This window comes from Dipodomys spectabilis, unplaced genomic scaffold (genome assembly GCF_019054845.1).
Source record: "Dipodomys spectabilis isolate Male_0828 unplaced genomic scaffold, ASM1905484v1 ptg000081l, whole genome shotgun sequence".
Taxonomy (NCBI): domain Eukaryota; kingdom Metazoa; phylum Chordata; class Mammalia; order Rodentia; family Heteromyidae; genus Dipodomys; species Dipodomys spectabilis.
The window spans coordinates 17319407-17336293 of NW_024870758.1; the positions used below are offsets into that span (position 1 = coordinate 17319407).

Consider the following 16887-nt stretch of genomic DNA (forward strand, 5'->3'; position numbering starts at 1 on the left):
GCCCAAGTTTTTATCCATCACATTTCAAATGTTTAAGAGTCCTATTTGGCTAGTGGCTATCATATTGAAAAGCATGACTCTAATCTGATTAACAAGCCTAGATTATTGGGAAAAGACTATAGAAAAGTTTGAAAGTGGTTTGTATAAAATCTATTACCCACATTTCATAATCAAATAAGGTAAAAGAATGTTTTCTTAGTAAGATATCCTTTTTAAGTATCTTTTAAATAAAAATTAAAAACAGATTTATTTCTAAATGACTGTTTAAAAACAACTATGCATCCAAAACTATAATCCTCTCCCAATCTTATTTTCAGTATTCACACATCCAGTAGGCCATGTCTTTATGCAAAGTCTCAAGATAATTTCTGCTTAGCCCTGGGGAAAATGTCAGTTTCCTGTTAGTGAAATTTTACTCTACTTACTACAGTCTTTATTCAAATAGTCTCTGGCTGTACAGTTAAGTAATCTACCCAGACACTAAAAATATCACTGAATAAATTTTATCCTTCCTATCTTTTCTTCTTTCTCATCTACAAAAGAAATACTGCCCTTCCCATAAAAAAACACTTAAAAGCAGCAGAATCCCAGGAGAAAGTGGCCTGATTTGGACCAGTTTAAAACAGGATTTAAACTAGGCAACATCAGTTGACCATTTGTCTCTCTGCATTCCTTGTCGGAGTTGCATTCCTCAGAGCTTATTTATCAGCCTAAATATAAGCAGGCTAAGCTACTTGTTTGGGCCTTAACAATTATGAAGCACTGCCCATTGCTATAACAAAGCTATGTCCACTCACACATTCTCATTTGTTCACATTTGAACATACAATGGTATGCTGCCTTCCCACTGAATTAGACAGGATCTTCCATGGAAGGGTGTGGTTAACTGAGCTATTCTTTGAATATCACTCCCAGAAGTTAAAAATGTCAAGGGACATTAAGACATAGGCTGTGTCCAAAAGGTACCTTTGACATCTAAAAATGCTGGTCATCAAGCTAGCCACACATTCATTAAAATAGTTTACCCTATTAGTGGATTTACTGCTTTTGCTGTGAAGTTTTGGAATCATAGGCAACATTACTCTTCCTGTTTGGATGTTGTGTTGGGGTATTCCTTTATTTCTTTAATGGTGGAAATTTTGAAGCAGAGTTTTCAAAAGAGATAGCGTCCAGCTCTGTTTACTTACCTTGCTCACTTGACCAGTTACTTTTTTGGCAAATACTATGTCCGGAGGATCTGGCAGAGATGTGAATTGAGTTTGCTGTTCAGTGTGACCTTTTTTGTAGGCAATCTGACAAAATAAATCACAGGGATACTTATGAGCCATAGAAAATTATACCATTTTTCATGTTCCAGTTGTTGGCATTTTAGAAAAAGGACAATGCTTTCATCTTTGTAGGAAGTCTTCAATTTTAGGGCACCAAGGTATCATAATCTGCCCTCTTCCATATTACATACCCTTAATGTCATTATTACCAGCTATTGCTAGCTCTTTGGGACTTCTCTTTTCTCTAGTACTCTGGACTCTAGATCTGTTCTTCCATTTGCTTTCTCTCCATGACTGGGTATTGCAATATTTTTCTTTAACCAGCATCCTAGCTCTCAACCTCTTCTCTTTTCTTCACATCCACACAAAACCTTCCATTTTAGGTAACCTCAATTTCATACTTCTTACATACTTACATATTTCTTTCTTATGCTGAGGGCTACAAAAGAAAACCACACAAATCTATGAGTAGGACAATAATGACATAAGTAGAGAATGATTCCAGAAGAAGGTAGAAGGGAAGGAGCCTTTGAATCCAAGCAATTAACTTGAAATCCATGTGTCTATCCACTTGTGAGTCCTGTGAACTTTATGAACATCCCATGATATGTTTCTAATCAATCCATTCTCCTAGAGGCTGGTCTAAAATTCCAACACTGTCTTTAGGTTCCTAATCAATTCCATGTTGCTCTCAGTTCTCTTTTACTCTGTTAGAGATGAAAGAGTAACTGTATATACTTACATTTCTCTAAGACATCCCTGTCTCTTGACCCCCTACCCTGCTTCTGAGGAGAAGCATCTGTCACAGGACACTCCAGACCACTCCTTCCAGCTGCCCCTTATCTAGCCCAACAGTCCTTCCTTTTTTCTCTCTCACAGATCCAATTGCAATCTCACTCTTAATTTCCTCCCTGCAAAAGGCTCTATTGTCTTATGTAAGTATGGTACCATGAATAATCCTAGGCCTTCCCTTGTCCTCCTTTCATCCTTACTGGCTCTTCTGGGTTTTTCTTCTACTATTCTTAGTCCCAGCCTTCCATAATGAAAAACAACTCAGAGATTATTCATAATTTTTTTTTCCTTTCATGTGCTAGGGATCAAACCCACCTTGCTTGTGCTAGGCAAGTGTTCTACTCCTAAACTACATACCCAGTGGAAAAACTGTTCATAGATCCTCAGACACAGATACCCTTCACTTGCTCAGAACCTCATCTATGCTATTCCTTCTCTTGGGAATATCTGAACTCTTCCTTCTCCCATGTGTCCGGAACTTTATCCCCTTTTCCACATCTCAGAACAACATGGCTTTCTCTCCTGATCCCTCCCTGGGTCAAATTTCTCTTGAGATCTCAATCAATATGGCACTTGTCTCTTGTAAGGAGGTCCTCAGATGACAGTGATCATCTGAGTTGTTTACAGTTCTGTCTTTCCATAGGCCATGAACATAGGAATGGCCTCCCATTAGAAATCCATGTTGCCTGCATGGTGCCTGACCAGAGGGAGGGAGTCAATGACTGATTTCTGTATGTGTGTAAGACACATGTAGGTTGTGAAGGAAGTCTGAACAGTAGGGTTATCCTTCCAACTCTCATCACATAACAGTGAGACTCCTACCAATTACTTTTCCTTCCACATAATAGTGTACATATATATATATATATATATAATAAGTCATATATATGAATGAGTTAGATCATTCTAAGGTCCTAATTATCTTATACTTTCACCAAATCTTTCTCTTATTCTAATAATATCAATCTAGTGCCTGTAACAAAAGCTTTTCTGAGCATGAAATCAACTATGAAAGGTAGTTTTAAATATACATAAATTTCACTGCCTAATTTTTTTAAGTTAAGACTTTAAGTGTAGGGACAATTGGAATTTTTCATGATTGGCTAAGTCCTTGGGGAGAAAGAAACATTCAAAAGAGAGAAATGCTTATTAAGTATGACATTCTGTCAAGAAGTTTCAGAGAAATCTGATCCAGAAGTTTGACATTTTCAGGAGCCATGCTCAGAATTCTGTCTAGTTAGAATTCTGTACTCCAGATCAGCTCTGAGATTGTCCTGGTATTTGCAAAGTATGTTTTTCCTAAGAAAAACATGATAAATGGAGCCCAGAGGGACACTGGAAGAAGGTAGAAGACAGAGAGAGGGAGCCTATAAATTCAAGCCCTTAGCTAGGAAGCTACGTGCCTGCCCGGTGGGATGGTCTAGGAACAGCAGGTTGCTTAAGAGTCTGTGCCCAACAATTATAAAAGTTCATGGTGCTGGCAATAGTATTAATAGCCATGCTTGCAATCTGATATTTAATGCATCTGGACTAGAATAAAAATTAAAGCTACACCCAAGTCTTTCTGAGGAAGACACATTGTTGTGTCTTCTTCCTTTTGCTTCTATTTTGATATCTGAAAACACATTGTCAACTTTACGATTGTAAAGTTCAATTTCATCACATGAGAGTGGCACTGAGATAATCCTTCATCTCTGTTTTATAGTTAAACAGAGATACTGGGAGATTAAGTGTCTCTTTGGACATCTCTCCCTAGGCTTACATAGCACTTCCTGGATCCCTTTCAACTTCTCAGTTCATTCCTTTATCCTTGTGCTGGTTCCTTTCCAGATATCCTAATGTGTGAGTGTCCTCTACTACTCTGTCCTTGGCCACATACTGTTGTGCCTTTCTCATCCGTTTCACATCTGTAGCTATTACCACTGTTATTAAATCCTTGTCCTTACCTGCAATGGTGCCATAGTTCTAATTATCCCCAGGATGCTTTGATCTAAAAAATCCTGCCATTATTTCAAGTCTATGTGTCTCTCTCCACTAATGCATTTTACCAGAGGTGCCCCAGCTCGTCCAGCCCACATGGGTATGCCATAAACTCAGCTGCAATTCATTTGTTCCAATATCCAATGTCCTTAATACACTTATTAGTACTTATTGCCTTAGAGTTTCGTTCGTCATCATTATTGCTCTGATTCAGCGGTATCATTAAAATGGACATCTACAAATGCTCATTAGTCTCAATTCTACAGTCTAGCAAGAGTTCTCCAGATTCTACTTTTATCCCTCTCCAGTACTGTATCTCATGATGCCTCTTCTCTTATTGTGCCTAAGCTATTTTGTCTGATTTTTAAGGTATGAATGCCAGTCATCTCACAAGTGCCCTTGAGATAAGCCACCCACATATTTTATTTCATTTGTTCCTCTTCTTCAGCACTACTCTCCCCTCTGTATCACCACCTCTTACAACTTCTCGAATTACCACCACACGTGCTTTCTCATGGCAAATATAAAGATGTTGTGTTTTGTTTTGCTTTTACATTTGTTTCTTATCTGTTGTAGACTTTAATCTTGTCAGTGTGATTGTACATTCTCATAGGGAAAAGATGGACATTTCTTGTATTATTTTTTTATTCTGCCAGCTATACAGGCATAATTGACTTTCTTTTTTTTGTTTTTTGGTTTTTTTTTTTTTTGCTTTTATTTAGCACCATTACTAGCAAATTCAGATCCTTGGTGTGGGCAGTACACTATAGACTCATAAAGACTTTTTTTCATGGTCTATAACATTTATGAGTTCTATGAGCTTTACAATACAGTTATTTCTTCCACATTGGGTGATACGTACATTTGTTTTGCATAGCATCAGCTGTGCAAATTGATTGACTTTCAATCAATAGATATTGATCACTTGATGAAGGCCTCATAACAGTATATGCTTTTATGAGATATAGAACCAAAAAGCTCATCTTAGAATCACACACTGAAGAATTATCCACATAATAATATTCGTACTAGGTACTAGGTAATTTCAAAATCTGTTTAAAGTAGCTTTTTTTCCTCACTTGTCTCATGGAAGGATAAGAGTTTATCTAACATACAGGATATATATAGTTGTGCCAGTCCTGGGGCTTGAACTCAGGACTTCACACTCTCACTTGAATTTTTCACTCAAGGCTGGGGCTCTACCACTTGAATCACACTTCAATTTCCAGTTTTTTGCTGGTTAGGTAGAATTAGCCAGCAAATTAATTAAGAATAAATAAATTTATTAAGAATCTCACAGACTTTTCTGCCTGAGCTGATTTTAAATTGCGATTTTCGTATCATGGTCCAAGTAGTTAGGAGTAGGGGCAAGAACCACAGGCCCACAGCTTACATGACCTAATCTTTAACCAATCATGTGAAAAGTAGGATAGAAAATGTATTCACTAGATGTTCAGGTAAGAAGCAACAAAAATCAGATCTCAAAAGTTGGAGCCCATCAAATAAATATGTATAACTTCAGTTCAGGGCAAACATTGGGGCCCAGGACCCATTGGAAGTAAATCTCAATGTCCTAATTGCCTCATTAAGTCTATATTGAATGTGAAAACTTTTTGAGATCTAGTTTACAACTGAATCTATAGCATGTGCTTTTACAACATACTCACTGCTTTGCTAAAAACTAGAGCAGTGGCCTTGGATTATCAATAGGGCTTCCAGAAAATTCAGTGGTTTAAAAACAAAAGAGGGCAAGTTCAAAACGTAAGTGGAGCTCTGTACTGCAGCTGACCTCAAAGATGAAGATCTTAGGCCTTTTTAGTTTGTCTTATACACCATTTTCAAGGTCTTGGACAGTAAAATTCTGACAAGTCAATTTTTTACTGTCTGAGAAATATTCTCTATGCATACCACTGTCAAGAGCTTTTTGAGGGGTAACCATGTGAAGATGTGTAAGTAAATATTCCAGCCAGGTCCCATGCAACAAACAACGACACCCTGTAATTCAGACTCAGTGATTAGGTCAGCAGAGCAAAGTCTTCGCTGACACTAGTTACTTAATATGAAATTTGCAAAGGTGTCTAAAACTCCAATAGGTATTCTTTTTCTTGCCATTTCATTGTCACAGAACAACTCCAAGCAGAGACAAGAGGCAAGGGGGATGACAGGTGCTTCTAGTGGGAGTGAAATTGGCTTGGGGAACCACAAATCTGGACTTTGCCACTACCTACGCAACCTCAGCCATTGAGCTAAATCTTACCTACTAAAAAGCATAAATTACAGCTAAGTTAAAGGAAATATCATTCATTATTATTCTGAATGTACTCTTTTACAAAAATGGCAACTTAGTCTTTTAAAAACAAGTGTTGCAATGAACATCTGGACAAATATTATTCACACTCCCATGATGCCAATGACCTTTCACTTACATCGCTGAGAGCTTTCTGTGCCTGAGCAACTCTCCTCAGTTCTGGGCTGTCATTATATGGGTAAAACAAACTTTTGTCCGCTTCCCAGTCTTCAGTGTACAATTTCTAAATCAGAAAACAGTGAAATGCCATGAGAAAATAAGATTACACTTCATATTACACCTAATTTACAATTCATTCATCAAGAGCATAGGGCAGAGTGAGAGTAAAAGTGAAATTCATAGATAACTTCCCCCTTTCCCACCTTTCCAATCATTTTAAATAAGTTTGACCTGATTCTCCTAAAATCACTGGGGCAGTTGTATTTGCCTTTATCTCTTACTTGTGACTTCATAGTTCTCTTGCAACAAGTGCTAACACAAGTATACGGAGCCAAGGATAAATTTTCCATAGTTTCTGTCACACACACACACACACACACACACACACACACATACACACACACACACACACACACAGAGTTCTAATAGGAGTGTAGCACAAGGTCTACACAAAAATACAAAATACTCGGGGGGGGGGAGGGGGGGTATGATTGGGTGGGAGGGAGGGGGGAGGCTGGGAAGGGAGGTGAAGGGTAAACAAAGGAGGAGGATGCAATGCTTGGTAAGAAATGTATGCATTATCCTGCCCATGTAATTGTAACCCCTCTGTACAGTATGTTCTCAAATAAAATAAAATAAAATTTAAAAAAAAAAATACAAAATACTACTTTGTTGATCTCTTACCTGGTAGCTCAGTTCTGCCACCCTCTTTAAATGAAGCATGGACTCTTCTTTGCCAAGCTCCAGCCCTATACTCCCTCATCTCTCCAAGGCACTCACAAACAAGATCAGAAACTATACCAAATGTCAATTGTTTGCTGTCAATGGTGGAATGACAGAAAACTAGACTTATCCATGGGGCAGAGGCTCTTACCTTGCTGAACATGGCTGTGTTCTTAATGGCTTGGACAAGTTCAGGGGCATCAGGGGGAAGCAGGTACTTATCCTTGGTGTCTTCCCAGTTTTGCTTGTATAAAACCTAGACAGAAAAAGCAGAAGACCTGTGCCTTACAAGCTCACCAAGTCCATGAAGATTTAGAGAACAGTGATATAGGTGTTATCACGCAAAGGCAGCTGATGTGTTACCAGAAATACATCAACCATATTAATACACTTCCTTTGTATTAGTAAAGTTTTGCTTGAAAATTTTTAATTAAAAAAATGCTTGTGATTCTGATTGTCCACAGATTCCTTTCAAACTGGGCAAACAATTGATCATTGGTCCATTTAGCTGGAAGCAAGTTTCTCCTAATTTGCATAGAATTCTAGAATTTTAAACTTAGCTGTTCATATTTAAAATTGGGAAAAAAATTTAGGCTCCCAAATTCTTGAGAAGATAAGTAAAAGCATAAAGCCCTAAGGTGGAGCTCCAATACTGAACAAGTATTGATGTACACCTTTAATCCTTGCTACTCAGCAAGCAGAGATAAGAGGATTGTGGTGAGCAAGTTAGCAAGAATTTTCTCAATTCAAATCAAGCTGGGCTCAGGGAATGGCTCAAGTGATAGAGTGCTGGCCTAGCAAGCACAAGGCCCTGAGTTCAAGCCTTAGTGTGACAAAAAAAAAAAAAAGATTCCAGCAACACTGAGACTGCATCCTGTGCAGCAAACCCCCAGAGCAGAATCACAACTGCTTCTTTGAGGATGTCTTGGAATCTTCAATCCTCCTGAAGCTCCTATGAGCCACTTCAATCATGTATGTGGGCATTCAATTCATACTTCCCCAGGGGACTGGTAAGAAGGATCAGGATCTATGTCCTGAGTTAATGCACATGCTGTTGAATAGCCCAGCCACACATCACATGGCCTTACCTTACTGACTTGCTGCGACACTTTCTTTGCATGTTCAATGTCTTTTGCTTTTTCATCCACGTGACAGATAGTTTTAGCAACATCACCATCCATTCGATACTTAACCTGCAGAAATAATGCACAATTAGAGTTCATGCAAAGCATGAACTATACTAAATAATGTCTTATAAACAAAGAACATTCACCCAGGCACTCTAAGTCTACAACACAAAGTAAAGTTTTATCTTCAGTGATCCATAGATCACTTCTCTGAATTTCCAGCCTGCAACGTTTTGCTCTCACTGTGTTCCAGCATGGAGGACCATAGTGAGCAGGAATTTCTATCATCTCCTAGTGTTCTCTTACATGAATTGGTAGGCTAAGCTTCTAGAATTCTCTTTGAGTTCCTATTTTCAGCAACATACTCTGGCCAATATGTTCTTTAGATACCTAGACTCGCTTAGAGTAATTCAAATTCTTATTCCTTCTGCACATAATTAGGTTCTTCCATCTCCGGTGTAAGGCACAGTTTTGGAGTGTTTCTCTCCTTTGTTTAAGAATGCCCACCTCACTGAGCTGATCTTGTACTTTCTTGATTCGGCGAAGTTCTGGAGTATCGGTTGTGCTGGCATATGGCTGTCCCTTTGCTTTCTCATAGTTCTCCTTGTATTTATTCTAAAAAAAGAAAATCAGACATTAGCCTTAAAAGACAGCAGCAGAAACTATAGGCAACACACTCTTCCTGTTGTTTTTTTTTAAGTTTTCCAAGCTCTAATAATGACTAGCATTTATTTTATCCCATATTCTTTCAAAAAACTAAAATAGATTTGTTAATTGCCCTTCCTATCCTGCAGATAGCGGAAATTTGTTATAGAAAGCTGTCTTGGAAGAGTCCTAAAATGATTATCTCAATTTCTTTTGTTTTAATGCACATATAAAAAGCCCGAGCCACAATTATTTTAGAAAGTAAATATAGAAAATGAGTTAAGTCTGAAAAGCTTTGATTGCTAATACAATGTAAAAATATTCAATTCAGAAGTTGCAGCTAAGCCTCAAATGCTGCTGAGACGCTAGCTGAATTAATAGAAAGACTGAATTATGGAATATTTTGTAAAGGAAAGTAATTTTATTATTTCTGCTAAGTATACAGAGCAAGTTCTTGCCTTAATGATAGTGTTCATAATTTGTTACTATCAAGGCTTCAAGAGCATTCTTGAGTGGGATAGACAACAACCAAAATTGTATTATTGATTTCATCACTAATGACTTCAAATTTTTATAGAACTTTGACAACACTATTTAGAATATAAAAAAATTCTAGGTTCACAGTGTTTGAATTAATGAGATTTATGGCAATAAATTAACAAAATAATGTTCTATCTTTGCTGAATGAGGCAAGAACATCTCATTTAGAAAACTAAGTGTTAGATTGTTTACTGTTCTGAAGCAGAAATTTACTAATTTCTAGCAGGTAATACTTAACTGAAAGTGATATTTATTGGCCAACCACAACAGGATATGTTTCACATTAACTTTTTGATCCTGCATAATCCAATATTCTCTGAGCTACATTTCCTGTCTTCAAGTCCCCAGAAGACATGTTATCAAGTTACCTTGTAAGAAAAACTTTTTAAAAAATCAATAAAAATTAAAAAAAAATTATATTCACTGAAATGGGTCTAAAACTGCTGTCAATTAGTACAATTATAGCACTCTACATGGAATTTAAGAACCAGAGACCATCAAATATCTGGGCAGCTTAAAAAAAACAAAAGCCTTTTACACACACCCAAGACATAAGCCAATAAAATTACAATAGCAGAATGGTTTGAGCATCCATGGTTTTCAACCCTGCAGAACACTCCAGAGTGCAATAATGGCTTAAAAGTGTGGTTCTCAGGTAGTGTCAAATGTTCTGATCTCAGTTTCAAAGAAGTTTAGTCTGACCTTGAGTTTTCTAAACTACAAGCCTCTCTTCACTATATAACCCTTAAAGACTTTCTCAGATACTACTACTTACCATTTTAAAGGGCAATCCCATTCAGACATACAAGTGAAATAACATGTTTGAACTCTAAACTACCCCCAATTAAATCCACATTTGTGATTTTGTTCATCTAGACTGGCTAATCTCGATGGAATACCAGCAGTGTTTTAGTGTTGGCCTTGTGCTTATTCTGCTTAGTCCACAGGAACAGGGTCTATGTTTTCCTTGGTGTATGATGGTACAAATGAAGTATATGAAATGAAAATTCATGAGTCACAAGAGTTTAAGTATCAGCAAAAGAAGAGTTTGTTTCATACAAAAAAAAAATAAACCCAACCAGTTATCATCTAAAACAGAGTCAGTCAAGATCACTAACTTTTCAATAATAGAACCCAGTTCAGTAGATGGGTGAAACTTACTGAGCTAAAAAGATCCTGCATTTTCTGACTATGTTGAATGTAAGGAGTCATGAACTTTGAAGAATCCACTTTCTTCCGGATGATTTTCTTCCTCTCCGTTGGCTTTGCCGGTTCTGGCGGTGGCAGTGCTGGTTTGGAAGTTTCTGATTGGTCATAGTCAGATATTGTCCTTGTGGTTGTAGTTTCATAGACTTCTGTTACTGTCTGAAATTTTGACATTCAGTTCAACAATGTTATGAAAGTAATGACTGTTCACCATGATCTTGGTATACTATTACTCTACCTGCAAGTCAGATTTACATTCTGGGTATTCTTTTTCTCCATGTCTAAAATACACTACATCCAGGTGAAGGCACATTACATTACCTGAATCTGAATGCCAATCATGACTTGCCTGCCCATTTCATTTACATAAAAATACTCAAGGACTTCAAGGCAATATAAAAATCAGAAGTAAACTATTCTTGAACATTTGAAAACCTTGCAAAGCAAAAGTAAATGAGATTGGGGAACAAATTTTAAAGCCAATGAAGGTCAAAACCTGGACTTCAATATTAACTCTTTTTTTTTTCCAGTGCTAGGGCTTGAACTCAGGACCTGGGCATTGTCTCTGAGCTTCTTTTGCTCAAGGCTAACATTCTACCACTTGAGCCACAGCGCCACTGGCTTTTTTGCTTTATGTGGTACTGAGGAATCGAACCCAGGGCTTCATGCATGCTACACAAGCACTCTACCATTAAGCCACACATTCCCAGCCTCAAAATTAACTTTTAAGTGAATAAGAAAAAAAATCCATTGCATTTTCTGCAGGTAGTTAGGCATTCTCTATAGTCTGATACAAAGAATGAAATCTAAAATAACAAATCACACCAATAGGAAGTGATTACCATTTTCTTGGCTTAGTCAGCCGATGTGAATTGGAGTGTCTTTTACACTAATAAATGCTTAGGTGGACAAGAATAATGGTGACAACATAATGGGGTAATTATCCTCACAACAGCCCTGTCTATGTAGTATGTGGGAAATTACTATTCCTTACAACTGGAATCAACTCAGTTTGAATCCAGTCCAAGGTTAAAAATACTATGTGTAAGAAAAGAAGATGAGCAACCAGGTCTTCAATCCATCTCATAGTATCATTTCCTTCACAGCAAATATCTTCCCCAAAGGAAAAGTTCTAGCAACACATTAAAAAAATAACAAAGCTGAATAAGGAAATCATGCCTCTGTAACAATCCCCCTAGTGTGGTCAGATCACTTCTAATTGGTCTTCTTTTGCTCATTACAATTTACAACATCTCCAGATGTTCATTTTTATGCAGTCACAAGCTCTCTGAGCAGGCTTCAGGATTAACCAGCCATACTACTATTTGTCATGCTCAAAGGAAAACAAGTCCATGCAGAAAATGAAGTATAAGACGTATTTCACCTTGGAAAGCAAAGAAAATTCCAACTTGAAATATCTATGAGAATTTAGGAGAATGTGCTAAAATCTGAATGAGCATTTCACTGCATCATTGGGGACAAAGATCGTTCTTGGAAGGACCACCTTTGATGTAGAGATGGTATCCTCTGAGTTATAATTCTGTGCAATGAAACAACTGATCCCTTTATCAATCACAAATCCAGCTTCATCCCACTTGGTGCAGTTAGAGAGTGATGAGGAAAACTGATATCGTAATCAGCAAGAATTAAATTTTAAAAACTTAAGCTATAGGATAAAGCATTCCCTGACATTTTGGGAAAGTTAATTTTTAAAAAATGAAATAACCTATCACACAGGTAATGATTGAATTTTACCACTCGTTTCTGGGCACAGCGAGGTAGGTGATCTCCCTGAGAGCCTGGGAGTCTGAGGGAAAAGCCTCTTCCTGCTTCAATGAGAATAAGTCTGTGCAGGGGTAGGCTTGACCTTACCTCTCCTGGCACCTCTTCATAAACTGTCTCCTCCGTGTAGTACTAGAAATAGAGCACAAGACATTATCAGAAACCCAAGCAAGATGATTACCTTCTGTCTGCCTCAGCTGAACTACTCAGCTGGCTTTCTAGCTTAGTTGGTTGGGAATATCTGTGGGAAGGAAGTTGGTGAAGGCATCTGTTCCTACTTGGGGAAATCCATTTAGCCTTAGAAAGCCAAAGTGGATGCATCAGACTGCACAAAAAGATGTAAGAGTGATGAGCCGTGTCTGAGGCTGGTTTGTTATTCAGGAAAGCTATTTTTCTGGGTCAAGTAATATTTTTCTATGGTACCCAAGATAGATGTGATATCAGAGAGAAATTATAAGGCCCACTGTTTACTTAAAAAACAACAACACAGAACCTCCCAGTGAATAAATGTTTTAATGAATTGTATTATGGAAATGATTAGATCGAAAGCAGAGCCACATCTCAATTAGTCCAGGATCCCGTGGGTCACAATGGGAATTTCTTCTGAAGTGATGGTGGGACTTTTCAGTAGTATGGATGGCCATAATAGGTCACCATGATGACAATTTGTAAATGCCAAGGGAAGGAAGGGAGATGAAAAGATTCCTCCACATGAACTGTGGGGAGGTTGAGTTGCAGTTTGCTACTGATGGCTACAAGGTGCTTGCAGCCAAGATCTACAACAGAGTCTACTTTTGTTGTCCTTTTGACATCACTAGTAATAAATAGATGCAGATGGGATCTGGCTGACATTTTGTTTTAGATGTGTAATGACAATGGAATTCTGGCCCAATCTCACCAGCTCTGCTGGGCAAACAGAAAGAAAGGCTCCTTTAGGCCAAGGTCCTCAAGCCAAGGCCTAAAAAATTGCAATACTTGTCTCACTTTCTCAGTCAAAATGCATCATATTTTATGCTTCCTTTCTCTTATTTCTGACACCAAAATATGTACTAGGGGAGAGAAGGAAGTTGGCAGATGTACAGCAAACACACATTTTCCTCCAATGGCCTCCTTTCTTTTGCTTTTAGTTGGGTAAATGCTCCAAGTATTTAACCATGGCCAGCAGGCCAGCTGCTTTCACCTGCAGTGACTTTCTTAATGAGTTTTCTTTGCCTTTGTATATGTGAGTGCTGGTACTAAAGCTCGAAGTCAGGGCTTTATACTCTTGATTGGCTTTTGTACTCATGGCTTGCTTCCAGTTCTGACTTTGGCAGCTAATTGGAGATAAGAGTCTCTTGGATTTGTTTGCTTAGGCTGGTTTCAAACTGTGATCCTCAGATCTTAGCTTCTACAATAGCTAGGATTACAGGCATGACCAGCTGCCCTTGTGTTGTTTTTTAAGTTTGAAATCTCTTCTTTTTTCCCCTTCATATCTGTAACAGAAGTATACGCTTACAGCACAGAGAGACACTTCTGGCACTTGTGGCGTCAGCACACAATAAACACCACTTGGATACTCTGAGGAACATTGCTCAAGGCTGCTGACACACAGAAGTGTTGCTGTGGTCACAGAAAACACAAGTGACTGAGAACATCAAACTAAAATGAATGATTCCCAACTCTTTGTTGTTGTTGTTGGTGGTCATGGGGCCTAAATTCTGGGCCTGAGCCTCGGCTCTTCAGATCAAGGCTAGCGCTCTACCGCTTGAGCCATAGCACCATTTCCAGCTTTTTCTGCTTTATGTGGTGCTGAGGAATCAAACCCAAGGCCTCATGCATATGAGCCACCTTCCCAGCCCTGATTCTCAACTATTTTTAGTTTGCTCAGCATCCAAGTAAAAGATAGCTCTTTCTGAACTATCAAAGGTTGCCATTCATTGGCTCTCATATATATTTATATATTTTATGCTTCCTTTTTCTTATTTGTGACATATATTTCCTGACATATTATGTATATCAGAAATTAGCTCACAGAAAAGGTAACATTATCTGAATGGTTGACATTAATTCATATGCTGAATTTATGTTCTTTTTAGTTCTGCTGATTAGACAGTACCTCCTTGCTTCTTCTTCTTAGTTTGAATATAGAATGGCAGTAAAATTGTTTTCAGTTGTCCAAGATTTCTAGGAGATACACATTGATAAAAAAAAAAAAAAACTGGTTCCTCTGTTTTTCAAACTCTTCCCCAATCAATTTTCTAAAGCTTTCTACCATCCCATTTTCACCATCTTTTCTGAGACCAAAGAGAGCACAGTTCAATATTCTCTGGAAGGGCATCTATTATCCAGAAGCAGAAATGGGAGCAAAATGCAGGGATGGGATGCCTAAAAATAGTCCCTTCCTTTTTTGTGACTGGCTCAATCACGTCTACCATGAGAACAATTTCCAGTGACAAATGAACATATCGTTATGTTAAGAAAGAAAAGAGATGTTTAACTTGATGTTTAAAAAGACTTCCTGGTATTATTATGATAGGGTAGACAATTTAGTCTGTAAATAGAATTTATATTAATGTGTTAGTGTTTGAAAGTGATAATGCTGACTCTTAGAGACACATATAAAATGCACTAGTGATAATATATACTGACCATTCAGGGTGTTCTCACTGGCCTTTCAGCCAGAGAGGTTAAACACTATACTGGGTTGAATACTATACTGTTTGAGATCCACTCTGGGCTTCTTTTTTTAAATACGCTTCAGGTAATAAAGGTAATTTTAAACTAGGGGTGCTGATACAGGCCTATAATCCCTGTACTTGAGGAAGCTAGGAAGGAAGAGTTTGAAGACAATCTGGGCTACCTAACAAGAATATCTCTAAGATAAAATAAAAAGGCAATTTTATTTATAGAATAAAAGTGTGTTCATCAATTATAGACAAAATTTGGTTCTTTTATCTGGAGTAGCTTGGGGTAGCTCTTATACTTAATTTCAAAATGATCATATTATTAGATCACTAATTGCAAATATTTACATTCTTTCCATTCATGACAATGTTTTAATATGGATAAAGCCCCAAGCCTTTAGATTTCTAAAATGTGAAGTTAAAGAGCTGATGGAGAAAAGCCATAATGTTTTCAAACAAATGACTTAAAATAGCAAGATGATAAACTAACAACTTGGTAAAATATGTCAGATTTCCACCAATTATCTGAAGGAAAATTTTCAAGACTTTCACTATGGTTACTTTATCTAGCAGAAGCTAGTCCTATATGCATAAATACCATGGAGTTAGAAAGAAGGTGGCTTTGACTGAAAGTTATATTCATGTGTTTGTGGGTATGTTATAGCCACATAAACACATGCAAAATCTCATATACAGGGTGAATCAGACTACATTAACCCACATAGCCCTATACATATTCAACCAGTGGATGCATAGCCGAGGAAAGCCCTTTCCTTGCTGTGAACTCCTACAAACAGCTCAGCTTGCACAATTTGCTCCCATTGCCTCTCTCTCTTTGATCATTGGGATTAGATGGGAAAGAAAGAAGGTTCATAAGACAAAAAAACCCTCTGTCTTTCTGAAACTTTTCTGTGCAACTTTAAAGTAAGGCAAAAATGGTATCTTAATTTGATTTTAAATCCCACATAATTATAGTGAAACTGAACATAAAATATTCCTTTCTTGGACTTAAATGATGACTCTTTGTGGAGTTAGAACAGATGCTGCATTTTTTCTAATGATTGATTCATCTATTTGTCCTTGTCACTCCATAAATACTGGTGCTGTCAAAGTTTTTTGTTTTTGTTTTTGATCTTACCTCCACCACCTCCTCGTATTCTTCGTCATCTGCCATTTTCCCGAGTAGTAGTTGTACCTACAAACTTTTCATATTCAGGACAAAGAAAAATAGATCAGAATATAACCTCAGGACAGAAATTAGAATACCATAAAATACCAAAAAATAGAATTTCAAACCAATCAAGTCTATATTAGCCTATTTTCACAGGCTAAGGGTAGAGAAGGCATGTCAAGTAGAAGCCTATACAACAAAGCTTCAAATCTCTTTCCTTTATTCCCACAGTAACATATTGACTATTTCTACAAGATCAATTTAGTCAAAATTATAAAAGGAAGTTGATAAAAGAGTTAGGCTTTGAGCTCAATAAGAAGAGAATGTAGATTTCCAAACACCTGGGTAATAAATACTTTCAAGCCAAACTTCTAGTAAAGGAAAAGTCAGGTTGGCTTTCAGGAGTAGAATGTTTTATATAGCACTGAACTTCTAAGAGACCTTAGTTTTCTATCCTATCTAGAGTATTATACACAGTGTATATTAGGCCTCCAATTTGAATATATAACACAAGAAATTAGTT

General features: G+C 37.4%; 1 protein-coding gene across 2 annotated transcripts in view; it reads right to left on the bottom strand.

Moving 5' to 3' along the window:
• The window catches only part of Neb (nebulin), a 212847-nt gene extending 196480 nt beyond the window's left edge, over positions 1 to 16367 (bottom strand). For both annotated transcript variants that reach the window (XM_042683487.1, XM_042683485.1), the window contains exons 1-8: positions 16332 to 16367; positions 12621 to 12662; positions 10704 to 10907; positions 8865 to 8972; positions 8319 to 8423; positions 7382 to 7486; positions 6467 to 6571; positions 1188 to 1292 (exon numbers count right to left, since the gene is read on the bottom strand). In XM_042683487.1, coding sequence (XP_042539421.1) covers positions 1188 to 1292; positions 6467 to 6571; positions 7382 to 7486; positions 8319 to 8423; positions 8865 to 8972; positions 10704 to 10907; positions 12621 to 12662; positions 16332 to 16367 — 810 coding nt within the window. The remainder of the gene's footprint in view (positions 1 to 1187; positions 1293 to 6466; positions 6572 to 7381; positions 7487 to 8318; positions 8424 to 8864; positions 8973 to 10703; positions 10908 to 12620; positions 12663 to 16331) is intronic.
• Between the last annotated feature and the right edge of the window lie 520 nt (positions 16368 to 16887).